Source organism: Microtus oregoni, unplaced genomic scaffold (assembly GCF_018167655.1).
Source record: "Microtus oregoni isolate MIOR12 unplaced genomic scaffold, Mior012 000006F_ref0000085, whole genome shotgun sequence".
NCBI classification, from domain to species: Eukaryota; Metazoa; Chordata; class Mammalia; order Rodentia; family Cricetidae; genus Microtus; species Microtus oregoni.
In genome coordinates, this window is record NW_024543065.1 from 45,705,785 (window position 1) to 45,719,758 (window position 13,974).

Below are 13,974 nucleotides of genomic sequence, written 5' to 3' on the forward strand. Positions count from 1 at the left end.
CCATATTTTGCTGTAATGCTGCATAATTTAACGTACAAACAGAAGGGGAATCTGTAAGGAGAATCCATACATAGATACAACTGGCTTGCCTCTAGAGGAGTATTTTCACCTAGCCTTCTTTTATCTGCCTTTTGTGATTGCTACTCTGTCTCTGGGTCCTTTTGTTTGTAGTTTTATCTGAGAGTTCCCTAGGGGGTTCAAAGACTAAGCAAAAGTTGGCACTGGAAAAGCTCCTGCACACTGGTTGGTATGCTGAATAGAGAATTTTCATTTGGCATTATCCCTTTGAGATACTCAGATACGGTGTTTGTGGTGTGAAAATGAACTTGCTAAAAGTGTTAAGTTACATAACAATAAAAATGCCATGATCTAAGGGAGAGCATCTCAGTCTGAGAGATGCTGAGCCCCCTGTAGATGGAAAGGCGAAAATCATCCTTAAAGTGGTTCTGCCTTCATTCCATGGACCTAAGTGAACCCACACTGACTCTAAGACAATTTACATACTTAAAACATGGTTTAATAATTTTTATTACTGTAACAGACAAAACTGAATCTGTATACAAAGGAGTAATGATTCATAAGAACAAATGGCCCAAAAGATGAAAAACACAGAGAAGTAAATGAAGTGATGTTCGTCAGCCACCAGTTGTGATCATATGAAAGAGTAATGCTGCCTTGTAAGATGGAAGATAATGTATAAAAAATAAGAAAGGTAGACACAAGTGCCAGGATATTCTTTGTGGCTCTGGACTCGGGGGAGTTTCTGCTTGAACCATGTGTTCTACGGATGTGCTGAACCCTCTGCTTGTGTCTATACAAGATGACAACCATAAAGCCACTGGACCAGATGATGAGCAAAGAAAAAAGGACTTCTGGGAACACCACCAATGCTATAAACAGTAAATTAATGATTTCATTGTGTAGTACAATAAGACAGTATCCAAAATCTTGTGTTCTTGTCATGTTTTTGTCATTCCTTCCAATAATTGGGTAGATAAAGAAAATGAAATGCATCAATATGTAGAAAAGCCAGAGTAGGGAAATGATGCAGCCAATAGACCTGGAAACTTTGACTTTATGATCCTTCCAACAGGATTCCCTGGGACTGATCATCATGGCCTGGAAGACGCTCAAGAGGCAGGAGGTTCCAATGGACAAACTCCGGCCAACTCTTTCAATGTAAAAAATTAATCTACATCCAAAATAATTCAATAACTGCCTCAACACAAAAGGAGTTATTGTGTGGGGCAATCCTGATGAGAGAATGATCATGATATTGGCTGTTGTTAGATTGAAAAGAATCATATCTGCGGGCTTTAATGTACGTTCTTTATAGTAAAGGACTACATAGTAGAACATAAGTGAGAAATTTCCGAGAATTCCAGTTGTTGTTTGTGATAAGAAAATGAGTCCAATTATGAGGTTCCAGATGTCTGTCATGTGATTTGACGCCATTTCTTTCAGACTATAGACAAGCTGTTTGTCTTGGCAGAAGGAATAAAAAAATACTTGCAGTTTTGTTGGGGAAGAAGAAATCTTTAATACTAAGAGGCTTAAATAGAGGATACATTAACTTCAGGAGTTGATGGCCAGCCTAGACCACATAAAATGACCTCATTCAAAAAATTCTTTTAGTAGTTACTTTCCATGTATGTATGGTTGTTAGGAATGCTTGATACCTTAGAATGCATGTATTGATGGAAGAACATTCATTAATTTTCACAGAAAATGGAGCATTTGAGTCAATACGGTGTTGGCCTGTTAGAAACAATGAAAAATGACAGCCCATACAAAGAAACACAAATCCAGAAAATACTGATATTGGATATATAATATTATATAAAAGAATACAACTTCAATAATGACCACAGAACTTAATATATATTATCTATGGTCTTGTGATGGGGCAATGGTCCCTCCATCATATCTCAACTGGATCTGTCTTTGGTTTAATCAGAAACTCATCCTCATCTTCTCACCCCTTTTATGACAAGTCTTCTGGGAAAGTACACAACACTATTCTAGAAACTGGGGCTTAATGTTCAGCTAACTGCATGTTTGTGCATTCCGTTAAACTGCTTGTTTGCTTTTCTTCCCACTGCAACAAACAAGCTGGATATAATTATTTTGTGTTCTTTGCCAGTTCTAGTTCTCAGTAAAATGCATTTGAGGCAGCTCTTTTGGAAGAGCTTCTCTTCAGGAAATTTCTTAAGACTGACTCTCAATTTGGACTTTAAGGTTCCTGAATGATCTTTGAGTCTCAAACCCACAATTATTTTACACAAGAAAAAAATTATTAAAAACACAAAACATATAGGAACAAAATATACCAGGAAAACTGTCACATACAAAGAGGATATCTGATAAATGATAGCTACTGAGGTAATGTTTCATGTTTTTTTGTTGAACCTATATCTGGGATAATGATTTCCCACTCCTAAGTACAGAGTGGAAAAGAGAGGAAAGAAGGCAATGAATTAGACAGCCCATCAGTAGAGTAGGAGGAATAGTGTCTATTGCTGTGAAAGAAGGTGTCTGCAAAATGTTCTCGAATCAGGTGAGATTCCCCTGCAGAAGCAGGCAGTTACAACTCTGAATCAATACCAGGCTGATCAAAGCATACCCAGGAATGGGCACTGTTGCCTTCAACAACCATGCAGGGGCAGCCAGATGGACAATCAAGAACCAGGAAAGAACTGGCTGTGAAGCTTGAGTTTTAAAGTCACTTAAACAGAGTGGAGAGATGAGCTGAGACCTTAGGAACTACCAGAGATTTACAGTCTTCCTTTCCCCATGCACTGGCACTGTAGAATGCTCCATATAGTGGTTATAGTATAAATAGAAACTACTCAATTAAATGATGTATTTCAAGTTCATAATGACAGATATCTTTGTACCAAGTGTGATTTCAAACCTTCTAAATTTTATAAATGTGTGGTTATGTAAGATTGAGTATGTGCAGAAGCCAGGAAACTTGAAACGAGCCGATTAGAGGGTCTGTCAGGGCAAAACAATACATGTATTTTGTAAGTGAAAGAAAGAATAATAAACATGGAACAGGATAAGCAGAGATGAGGGCAGAGCAATAGTGGAGGGGGAGATTTTGGACCAATATAAATAAGAAGGACAAAATGCCTTAAGAATACTTGCTATTTTTTATTATTATTGTGTGTAATGTTACTTGTATGTACATGATTTGGGTACTTGTATGCACATAATTTCAGGGTTCACTATTTGTTACTGGAAAACCAACTAGGGAATTCCTCCCTGGTGAGGACTCTTTTGTCTTGTTCTTAGCAATACTTCTTCCTTGCTATAATATCTGGGACTCTTGCCCCTCAACAATGAAACTTTCCTTCAAAAGCAAATGAAACATTACAAAAAGCACAACTGTTCAGAACCCAGAAAACTAGTGTTGGTGTGGAGCCAAGTACCAGTTGATCTATCTACAATGTAAGTTTTGCCCTCTAGACTCAGGAAACATTGAGGTAGAGGAAGCAGAAAAATTGTAGAGGCCAGAGAAACTGATAATCCATGAGACTCCATCTGCTACAAAATTCAGGAAAGCTGCACTCATGAAATCTTGACACGAAAGTCTATAAAAAGACACCAAGAGCCATATTAACATCAAAAGGGAGTCACACTGGGCACCAGGAATCCTGCTTTCAAGAATTACAAGGCAACTAAAGTTACATTTTTCCTCATTAAGCAGTAATCATGGGAATTTCAACCTCTGGGACATTCACAACTGGCCAGTTGTATCTCGCAGTCAATTATTGGATACTGACAAAATAGACTTTTACATGACAACTTTAGTCAGGAGAATTCCATGAAATTGTTCCTGGGGCTATTGGGAGGCTACTACTGTATGCGTGTGTATTGAGGTAAGCATGCAGAGACCATCCACCATAGACCATAACTAATGTATGCATTGTTCATTCCACCACATTATGGAAGTATATGAAGATTTTGTTGTGTTGGACTTCATTGTGTTGGATGACCACACCATGGACTACAGGAGAAAGAAGCAATGGCTCATTTGGCATCAAACACTATGTATAACTATTTAGTCAAGTATCATCTGAAAGAATCTAAACTACTCTAAGAGTAATATCTTAAAACCCAAATTTACTGCTAGAAGTACTAAAAAGATCTTGAGTAAAAATATCTAGAAATTGCTCAGAAAATCAGGAGAAGCTAGCGGTTGCGTATGCAATAAGCATTCAGAAGAAGATAAATGAGGACATAATATGTTTTATACATAAAAGGGAGTGGTTATATGAAGAGAAAATTGAAGACGCTCATCGCAGAGTTCAATGAAAAGGATGGATAAGTGAAATCAAGAGTGACGAAAGAAGTTATCTGTACTCTAGCATGAGTGACCCACAGAAATCAGGAATAGTATGATGCTGAAAGCAAACAGAAATTACAAAGAAAATATTTTTGAAAATTGTTCAGTTTCTTATTACTGAAAAAAACAAAGCTTAGAAGAAAGCCAAACAGTAGGAAAAGTCATCTTTAGATAAAGAATAACATGACCGTGAGTACAAGCAAAAGCAGATAATGCACTCAAAATCTAAAGACATTGGGAAATACAGTGTTTTAAGGTTGACAGATCTTAATCTTCAATTATGGAACCCACGGATCTGGATCATAGCTAATCTACAAACAAGCATAACAAGCATGTCGCCACTCATCATTTCTCAAAATAAGGGTCCTGTAAGAAGGGACTCTATAACAAATAGTAACTAAAATACATTTGTCTTGAAAGTATTCCTTGTTCTAGCAAATATTAACAAATGACATAAAATGCTTTCCACATTGGTAAATTTCTTTCTGTCTGGAATTCTGGGGAGTTACTCTCAAGTGTTTTTCTAATGATAAATAATTTGAGATCATTTCTAAAAAAGAGGATTCTAACATATCTATGTTGAATAAGACAGTAATATATTCCCAAAATCATATGGGCTAAGAAAAACATCAAAATGTGCAATAATTGTTTATGGAGGACGATATTTATAAAATCCCTGCACAATTATAATGTGGTCTAACCTCTTAAGTGTTTACCAATATGAGTGTTCCCTTCAACAATGCAACAGAAGTCTGCTTTGTTTATTTAAATACAGGGTATTTTGAGCCATATTGCTGAAACATTTTTGTCCTCTCTATTATTTTCAAAGTTGTGCTTCACTTACAAAAGTTCCCTTAGATATATGGTTAATGATGGTTAATTCATTAGCTGAAAAAGCACATGTCAAAAATAAATTAAGGAAGAAACAAAAGAAGGAAGAAAGAAAGGAAGGAAAGAAGAATGTAAGTTTGGTTAAGGTTGTTGGTTGTATGGATCTGGTGATGCACAACCAGTGGATACACAAACCTCAGTGAATCCTAGTTCCTAACCATGATCCCAGCAACTGACAGAGCTGTGTGTTCTTGGAAATGTTCCTTAAAACACTATCAAAGTCATGGTTTTTAATTTGTATTTTTGCTGCTTCACCTGACAATAATATGTGCATAGGAAATATGACATCATTTTAGATATATTCAGTCTAACAGGGCACAAGGGAAATCCCAACATCCCTGGAAGAATTTTTAAAGTTCTACTTATTTGGATTTCTGTTTTCTTACTGTGAGAACAGGCATATTCCAAGAAAGATGGTGCCAGTGGATCAATCTAGCAACATCTGTGAGAACAGAAAAAAATTAAATTGTTGACAAAATGCTTCATTTTAAGAGCTATTGTAGACTTTGAGACTTCTTCAGTGACAATAATTAAGAAGAATATATAGCATATGATTGATATTTGAGTATTTAGATATCCACCTGCACTCAGTGCAGTGAAGTAAGAGAAAACATTAAAGAAAAGAAGCAAAGATTACCATCCACCACAGTGTGAGCACACTCCTGTGCTCAGATCTGTGAGGTCTCTCTACTCAGTTCTGCAAATGAGTGTGTGTCTTCACAACAATAGCATCAGCATATAAAGTTATGAAGTGGTTACACTGGTCATGTGCACAGAAAGCCAATATTCTCACAGATAAATATTAGTCCCAATTTATTTATTAAGAGCTATATGTATAATGGCAATTGTAATTTTTTAAAAAGATTTGTTTAGTATCAATCTGCATCATTCTAATTCTACTGGCTTTCTTACCTGGTCATGTCTTATGTTGAGGATTAATAGATAGTTAAAGACCAACACCAGAGATGAGGCCCCACTAATTTGAACACAGTCTCTTCTACTCATGAAACTGAGCAACAAAAGCACAACTCAGGTGGCCAGGTCCCTGTATGCCTGACTACCTTCTATTAGCTTTCAGTTCTGTGTATTTACTCACATATCAGACTGAAATAACTGTGTTCCCCTAGAAATGCATAGAAACCAGCCGGTCAGGAACTTATTTATTTATCTTATTGACTCGTATGTGTTCATTTTCTCTCAAAGAGAGGTACTGAGTCGCACTGCTTAATTTCGCTGTTTTTAAAGCTCTCACCCTGTTCTCATCAGACATTTTTCAGTGTCCCCATAAGCCAGGCTTTGAGAGATGCCTTCCTCCCTAGTTTTGATGATGCCACAGTGTAGGCACTTCAGATAGAAAATATTTCCTAATTTTTATAATTACACATAATAGGAAATGGTAAAAACACCATGCTCAAACTCATTCTTTGATCCTTCCCTTTCTGTGGATTACAGCTTAGGCTTCAAGGTTGCTTATTACTGCTTCATCTGTACTCTATCCTCTAATATCCTGTATGTTTTTTATTTTTGAGACAGAGTTTCCCTGTAGCTTTGGAGCCTGTTCCAGAACTAGCTCTTGTAGACCCAGCTGGCCTCAAACTCACAGAGATCCACCTGCCTCTGCCTCTCCAGTGTTGGGATTAAAGGCGTGAGCCACCACCACTCCCGGCTTTTAACTGTTAACACCTGAACTTAGGAACAGAACGGGTACATGATTCATTTACTTCTAAAAGCTGTTGATGTCACAGTTTATACTGGAAGGTCTAGAACATGGATAGCTATCATGGTGCAAACACAGTCACCTGAGTCCCTGATCACAAAGCCATAAGACACATTTTCAAACATGCTGCAATTTTTAAAGAAGTTTATGTTTCCTACTTGGCATGTTTTTCATGTTGTTGATATTTCATTGAATGTTTTTTGTTAAGACAGTCTCTTCTGGCCTCTGAAGGTACTGTAGTCTCATAGTGCACACACACACACACACACACACACACACACACACATATATATATATTTGTATATATATACATATATATGTATATGCAGGCAAAATATTCATACACAAAAGATTAAAGAAGGTAAATAAATCTTCTAAAATGGTTTTCATTTTGAAATTAATGCTTATTTTAATAAAGTGCAGTGACCTTACAGTAGTTCGTGGTGACAGCTGTCCTGTCTCCCAGTTAAATTTCACAACACAAGTTGTGCCCAATGTTTGTTATACTGCTGGAAATATGCACTGTTTTTATGGGGTGTAAAGGCTAGAGTGGTAACTACAAATGAATTGCTAACACCATTAGTCTGTGTAAAATGCAACGTGAGACATTAATTTTTGTTGAATTATCATGAGAAGAAAATTAAGTTACTGAAATGTTCCTTTAAAATTGTGCATAATTTACTACTTCATACATTGGTGAATCTATTATACTGAAATTTATAATACACTCAAATAGAGATGGTTCATCCAAAATGCATAACAAGGAATCCAAATACTATGAGAATTCTCCAATCTGAAATTACAAAACCTAAGTGTGAATACAAAGATAAATGATGGGTAGACTCCTGTCCTGCCATGGAAAATGGTCCTAATTTCTTCCAGTATCACCAAGGATAAAAGAGTGAGAAAATGCAAATCAGAACTTTGTTATAACATTAGAATATAATTCAACCAAGGGTGATAACTCAAGACACATTTGTTTCTGGATATCATTGCTGATATTTATACTATAATTTCCTTTCAGTGTTATCTTCCAAGTTCAGGTGGGAGTTTTCAAGCCAGTCATTTAATAGGTTGGACATTCAATACAGATTCAATTACTGACACTATAACTTATAAATGTAGTGTTACATAAGAACACCCTTGAGTTCAGAAATAGACTCACTTGTTATATCTCCAGTACTGTGTGATTTTTTTTACATTCAAATTTGAATGTTTACTATGGGCATAAAACTATGCTAAGTTCAATTATAATAATCATACTGCAAAGATAGTCACAGTCACCCTCAGTCAAAAGATTTTATTACAGCAAGAAACATCAGGAACTGCCACAAGGTTAGGTGTGCTTTTTTTTTTTTTTTTTTTTTTTTTTTTTTTTTTTTGGCTAACCTGTTAGCCATGGAATTAGTCTTCTGCCTTTTCTGTTTGTTCCACAGATCTGTTTCTCCCCTAATTCCAATTGTCTGACATGAATACTTACTCAGGTCTCTGAAAATGATTGCTGGCTCTGTCACGCACTCTGAAATACAAGATACTCACCTGACTTCACGCATATGCAGGATGGTGGGTTCGTTTGGGTTGATCCTGACTCTTAATAACCAGCTCTGTGTGAGCATCACTTTAAGCCTGAGATAAAAGTCTGTGACTCTGGGACCTCACCTCCCTCTAGAACTGTAATTTTCATGTCACCTACAGTGGGAATGAAAACAGTGGCTTTGAAGGACAAGATCATTTATGAAATTTTTCCTTGTGCTAATGAACACAAACACTTAAGAAGTTTTATTGTAAATATTTCCAAAGAGACATGGTGTTCTTAAGAAGCTTTGAGATTTCGTCAGCCCTGAAGGATGACTGGGGAACCCATGACCTGACCTTATAATCCTCAAGGAGGTTGAGTTCTGAGAATATTCAGTCTTTATCCTGGGAGTTACTGTCAGCTTAATGTTATATAATGGTAAAAGATACCATTGGCCACTGAGTCCCAAGCCAACAGCTAGAATCTAGATGCATTCTACTTGCAAAGGTAATTTCTCTCTTTCAGGCACCCAGTGAGCAGAGGACAAGAATATGTCGAAGATTCTTAGTCAGTGAAGACTTTTGAACTGGATTTTCACTCTCCGCAGCTTCCAATTTTCCACATCATTTTACTTAGTGTTTATTATTTTCTTTGGAGTCAAGCAGCCTACATCATGCTTAGTCAGTGCCTTTTACCAGTGATGAGACCTGGGTAACTTGTAGTGTGTCTTTACCCAGGGCATCCAACTGAATTAGTTTCTGTTTTAACACTGTGTCATTGATATCTATAACTAAAACAACGGGAAATCCATTAAAACTTAGGAAACATTTCACTTTAAAATCCCACATTATTTCATTACTTAAAAATAGCTGACATAGTTCTATGTGTTTACAAAATGTTCTCTAGGTCTGATGAGAAGTGACCAAGTTCCATGACAGAATGACATCCAGAGATTCTATATAATCTTATCATCATTTCTACATAAAAAATTGGTTGCTTCTAATTTAAAATTTATTATGGGATCTGGAAATGGCATAGCCATTCAAATATCTAGAGCAGAGTGGTAGCCTTTTATTTTTAGCAACACCATGGGGAGTTTAAAGAGGCTATCACCAGGTCCATGATGTTTCTTGAGTCTTGCACTTTGCCTTGTCTTTGGTATTTGAATGGTTAAATATAAGATTTTATAAGAAAAATTGGACGAATTTACAAAATATTTCATCCCAAAGACTACACTAGGTGTAGATCTACTGTTACTGCCTTGGAAAAGAACCCTCAAAAGGGGTGATTTTCACTTGAAGCCTTCTACAGTCCACATACAGCTCAAGCTCCAGAGTTGATTCTCTCCACTTGATTTATCCAAACATTGCAGGTAGATTCTCCTGAAAGGAAGATTTCAGTTCGTGGAATAGCACTGGTATGACCTCTGTGAGAAAGTCCTGCCCACTGCAGACTAGAGATTTGAAAGAAAGTACTCACCTGTGTAGATATAATATATCTGTGGTGTTTGCTTCTGAGGGGAAACTCAGTGATCAAAGGGACACAGACAACCTGCAGGTATTCGTTTGTCAACAACCACTAAAAATGTATGTAATATATGCCATACTTTAGGCAGAGTGCCAGAAATCCTGGAAAAGAGGAGATGGAAGTTTTTATAGCTGCTTTGTAGGAGACAGAGTGGTCAAGACCACCTTAAGATATTGGTCGATGAAATTAACTACCCTGGACTTATAGGGGCTCACAGAGACTCTACCAACAATCAGGAAGCCTGAAAAAGTGTGGCTTAGGTCTGCATTTGTTATGATTGTGTAGCTTGGTGACCTTGTGAGACAACTAACATGGGAGTGGGAGTGATATTGGACCCTTTGTCCTGCTTTTTGGGACAAGTTTCCTCCTATTCATTGACCTGTTCAGCCTTAATATGAGGAACTGTGTATATTCTTAGTTTAACTTGATATGCAATGTTAGTTTGAAATCCCTGGGATGCCAAGATTTTCAGTAAAGAAACAGAGGAGTACTATATCTGGGTAAGAGTGGAGGTTGGAAGAGGACCTGGGAGGTGAGAAGGGTTGAAAAACTGTAGTCAGAATGCAATAAATGAGAGAAGGTGTAGGGGTCAAATTATACAGGCCCATATTTTTACATTGTCTGGGAGTTATAGAATTTTGAGCAACCTATAAGGCACAATTTGGTTGTCTAGCCTTTTAATAGTAAAAACAACCTAATTCCATTTTAAACAAATGGTTAGGATATGTTGACATCATTTTGCTCTTTTTTGTGATTTAGAAGGTCAACTGAGGAAGAGGTGTTTTTTTTTTGTTGTTTTTGTTTATGTGACAAAATGGGCAAGGTAACAAGATAGACACACTCTAAACTCTTTAGAGGTTTCCTTCATCTGAATCCATCTTTACTGTATTTCTTTCTTTTTCTGACCACATGAGTCTTTAATTTTCTTTTATTTATTTATTAAAGATTTCTGTCTCTTCCCCGCCACCGCCTCCCATTTCCCTCCCCCTCCACCAATCAAGTCCCCCTCCCTCCTCAGTTCGAAGAGCAATCAGGGTTCCCTGCCCTGTGGGAAGTCCAAGAAACCCCCACCTCCATCCAGGTCTAGTAAGTTGGGCATCCAAACTTCCTAGGCTCCTACAAAGTCAGTATATGCAGTAGGGTCAGAAACCCATTGCCAATGTTCTTGAGTTCTCAGTAGTCCTCATTGTCCACTATGTTCAGAGAGTCCGGTTTTATCCCAGGCTTTTTCAGACCCAGGCCAGCTGGCCTTGGTGAGTTCCCAATAGAACATCCCCATTGTCTCAGTGTGTGGGTGCACCCCTTGCGGTCCTGAGTTCCTTGCTCATGCTCTCTCTCCTTCTGCTCCTGATTTGGACCTTGAGAATTATGCCCGGTGCTCCAATGTGGGTCTCTGTCTGTCTCCTTTCATCGCCTAATGAAGGTTAATATTCAGGAGGATGCCTATATGTTTTTCTTTGGGTTCTCCTTATTTAGCTTCTCTAGGATCACTAATTATAGGCTCAATGTCCTTTGTTTATGGCTAGAAACCAAATATGAGTGAGTACATCCCATGCTCCTCTTTTTGGGAGAAGACACCAGAAAATGGAAGGATCTCCCTTGCTCCTGGATTGGGAGGATCAACATAGTAAAAATGGCAATTCTACCAAAAGCAATCTATAGATTCAATGCAATCCCCATCAAAATCCCATCAAAATTCTTCACAGATCTGGAGAAGACAATAATCAACTTTATATGGAAAAACAAAAAACCCAGAATAGCCAAAACAATCTTATACAACAAAGGATCGTCTGGAGGCATTACCATCCCTGACTTCAAACTCTACTACAGAGTCTTTAATTTTCTAAGTGATATGTCTAGGATTAAAGCCATGGCTTTGACAGCTGGATCCGCCCTATTTCTTAGCTTTCTGAGAGTCTAGACTCATGGCAGAGTTACTGGCCAGACCTTGTTTATTGCCACAACTCTGTGGCATTTCAAGGTCCCTGCCACCACCAAGAAACATGCTGTAAGATATTCATAAACACCATTTAAGTGTTTGATGTCTTAAAACAGCTACAAGATTTTCACAGCAAAGCTGAGTTAGGAAGCCCCTCTTAAATGAGACGTGTTTGCCTCTAGCAAACAGAGCACACCCAAGAAAATGCAGCTACCAAGAAGCCATGCTTACCTCTGTTCTTTAGTGCCTAGAATTCCTTCCAAAACTCTCTCAGGGTTTAAGTGGATTTGGTTGTCCACGTCGGTGTCATTTCTTAATAGAGATTTCTTTCCCACCCAATCCTGCAAACATTTAGTCCCAAAGAAATACGCAGAGGTCTACTACATTAATTATAAACTGGTTGGTCTATTAGTTCAGGCGTCTTATTAACTCCTATAACTTATATTAGCCCATAATTCTTGTCTGTATTAGCCGCGTGGCTCGGCTCTTTCATCAGTGAGGCATTCTCATCTTGCTTCTTCTGTGTCTGGCTTCCTCTGTGATGACTGTAGACTGCATCTTCCCTCTTTCTAGAATTCTCCTGTTCTCATCACCCTGCTTCTACTTCCTGCCTGGTTGCCCTGCATATACTTCCTGTCTGACTACTAACCAATCAGTGTTTTATTAAACTCCCACTATACTACCCCCTTTTTAAAACATGAACTCTGAATTGAATCTCCTTGGTTTAGCTTCTCTCCTGATCGTTTTCCATAACAACTTGCTGTGTGCCTGAAAATGGGGCTGTGTGCATGGCTTGAGCTGAATAGACCTCTGCCCTGCCATGTTGGACTGGGTTGAATACGTTGGCAATTCTGCCACTTAAGTTTTTAAGAAGTGCTTGGTATTTTAAGAAATGTCTTGATCATAGAAAGATTATAGATATGCAATAAGGACAGGATTCAGACATAACAGACCTCTAAATGAGACACAGTATGTTTAAAAATGTATGTAGGCTTGGGAGAGAGAAGAAAAAGAGTAAAGAAACAGTAAAGGAGTAAGACACTAAAATAAATATTAAACTTGTTGAAAAAGTAATATGATAAGAAAAATAAGTCACGTGAAGATGGAAAATACACAAAGAGTCTATGTATACTATTGTATTTTCTTTGAATTTTTGACTGGGAGGGAGCTAAAAGATATCTCTTTTATAGATATCTTTTTATAGAAAGATATCTCACTGTATCAGCTGCAATGGTAAACCAACATATATGTTTTAGAGAAATCTTGATTTCAAAATTTGAGTCTGAGGATATATTGCTTTGGAAAAGAGGTTCTTCGTTTGTTTCCACGGTGGATGAGAACCTTTGGATTTATTCTATACTAATGTGATTTGATGGTCCAAGATCCTCTAAAAGGTCACCTTGAATAACCCTCACAAAATTACTTTGCCCAATAAATATCAGGAAGAAGTTTGGAGAAAACTATGTCTAAATTTCCTAAATGATTGTTTATAAATGTTTGCTTATATTTAAAGGGGGATATGCTATACAGATAAATACTTTGCATTGGTATAAATCTTTGTTTATTGATACAAATTCAAGGTCAATTTTGTTATAGGTATATTTCTGCTCTTGTTTAAGGTATTGCGTTTGTGTAGCTCATTTAAACATGTAATGTATAATTAAGAAATATAGGCTAATAGAGAGTCATGTATGATAGTCAAGCTTGCTGTCATGTTAGTTAGGTTTTCTAGATACATAAATATATATTTCAGTTAGATATGTATTATTTAATTCTTTCAGTAACCTTCAGAATATGGTATTTAAAATGTTTTAATAATTTAGGATTTTTCATGATAGTGAGACACATCTGCTCCCAGCAGTACCAATCTACTTTAAGAGGATGATGGATATCAAAGAGGCTCCTCATGGAGATTGTTAGCCATTTGGGCTAAAAACTGCTCTTGCCTGGATTCTTTGACGCTATGCTGTATGAACTGGACATTCACGACCCAAAGATAAATGACTGCTGAATTTGCCTAAGTGTGAGATGAT

At 37.2% G+C, this 13,974-nt stretch overlaps 1 protein-coding gene across 1 annotated transcript; it reads right to left on the reverse strand.

Annotated features, from left to right (window-relative positions):
• Nucleotides 1-516: 516 nt before the first annotated feature.
• Nucleotides 517-1,455, reverse strand: LOC121449877 (vomeronasal type-1 receptor 4-like). The gene has a single exon (XM_041654543.1). The coding sequence runs from the start codon at nucleotides 1,453-1,455 to the stop codon at nucleotides 517-519; it is 939 nt and encodes a 312-aa protein (XP_041510477.1).
• Between the last annotated feature and the right edge of the window lie 12,519 nt (nucleotides 1,456-13,974).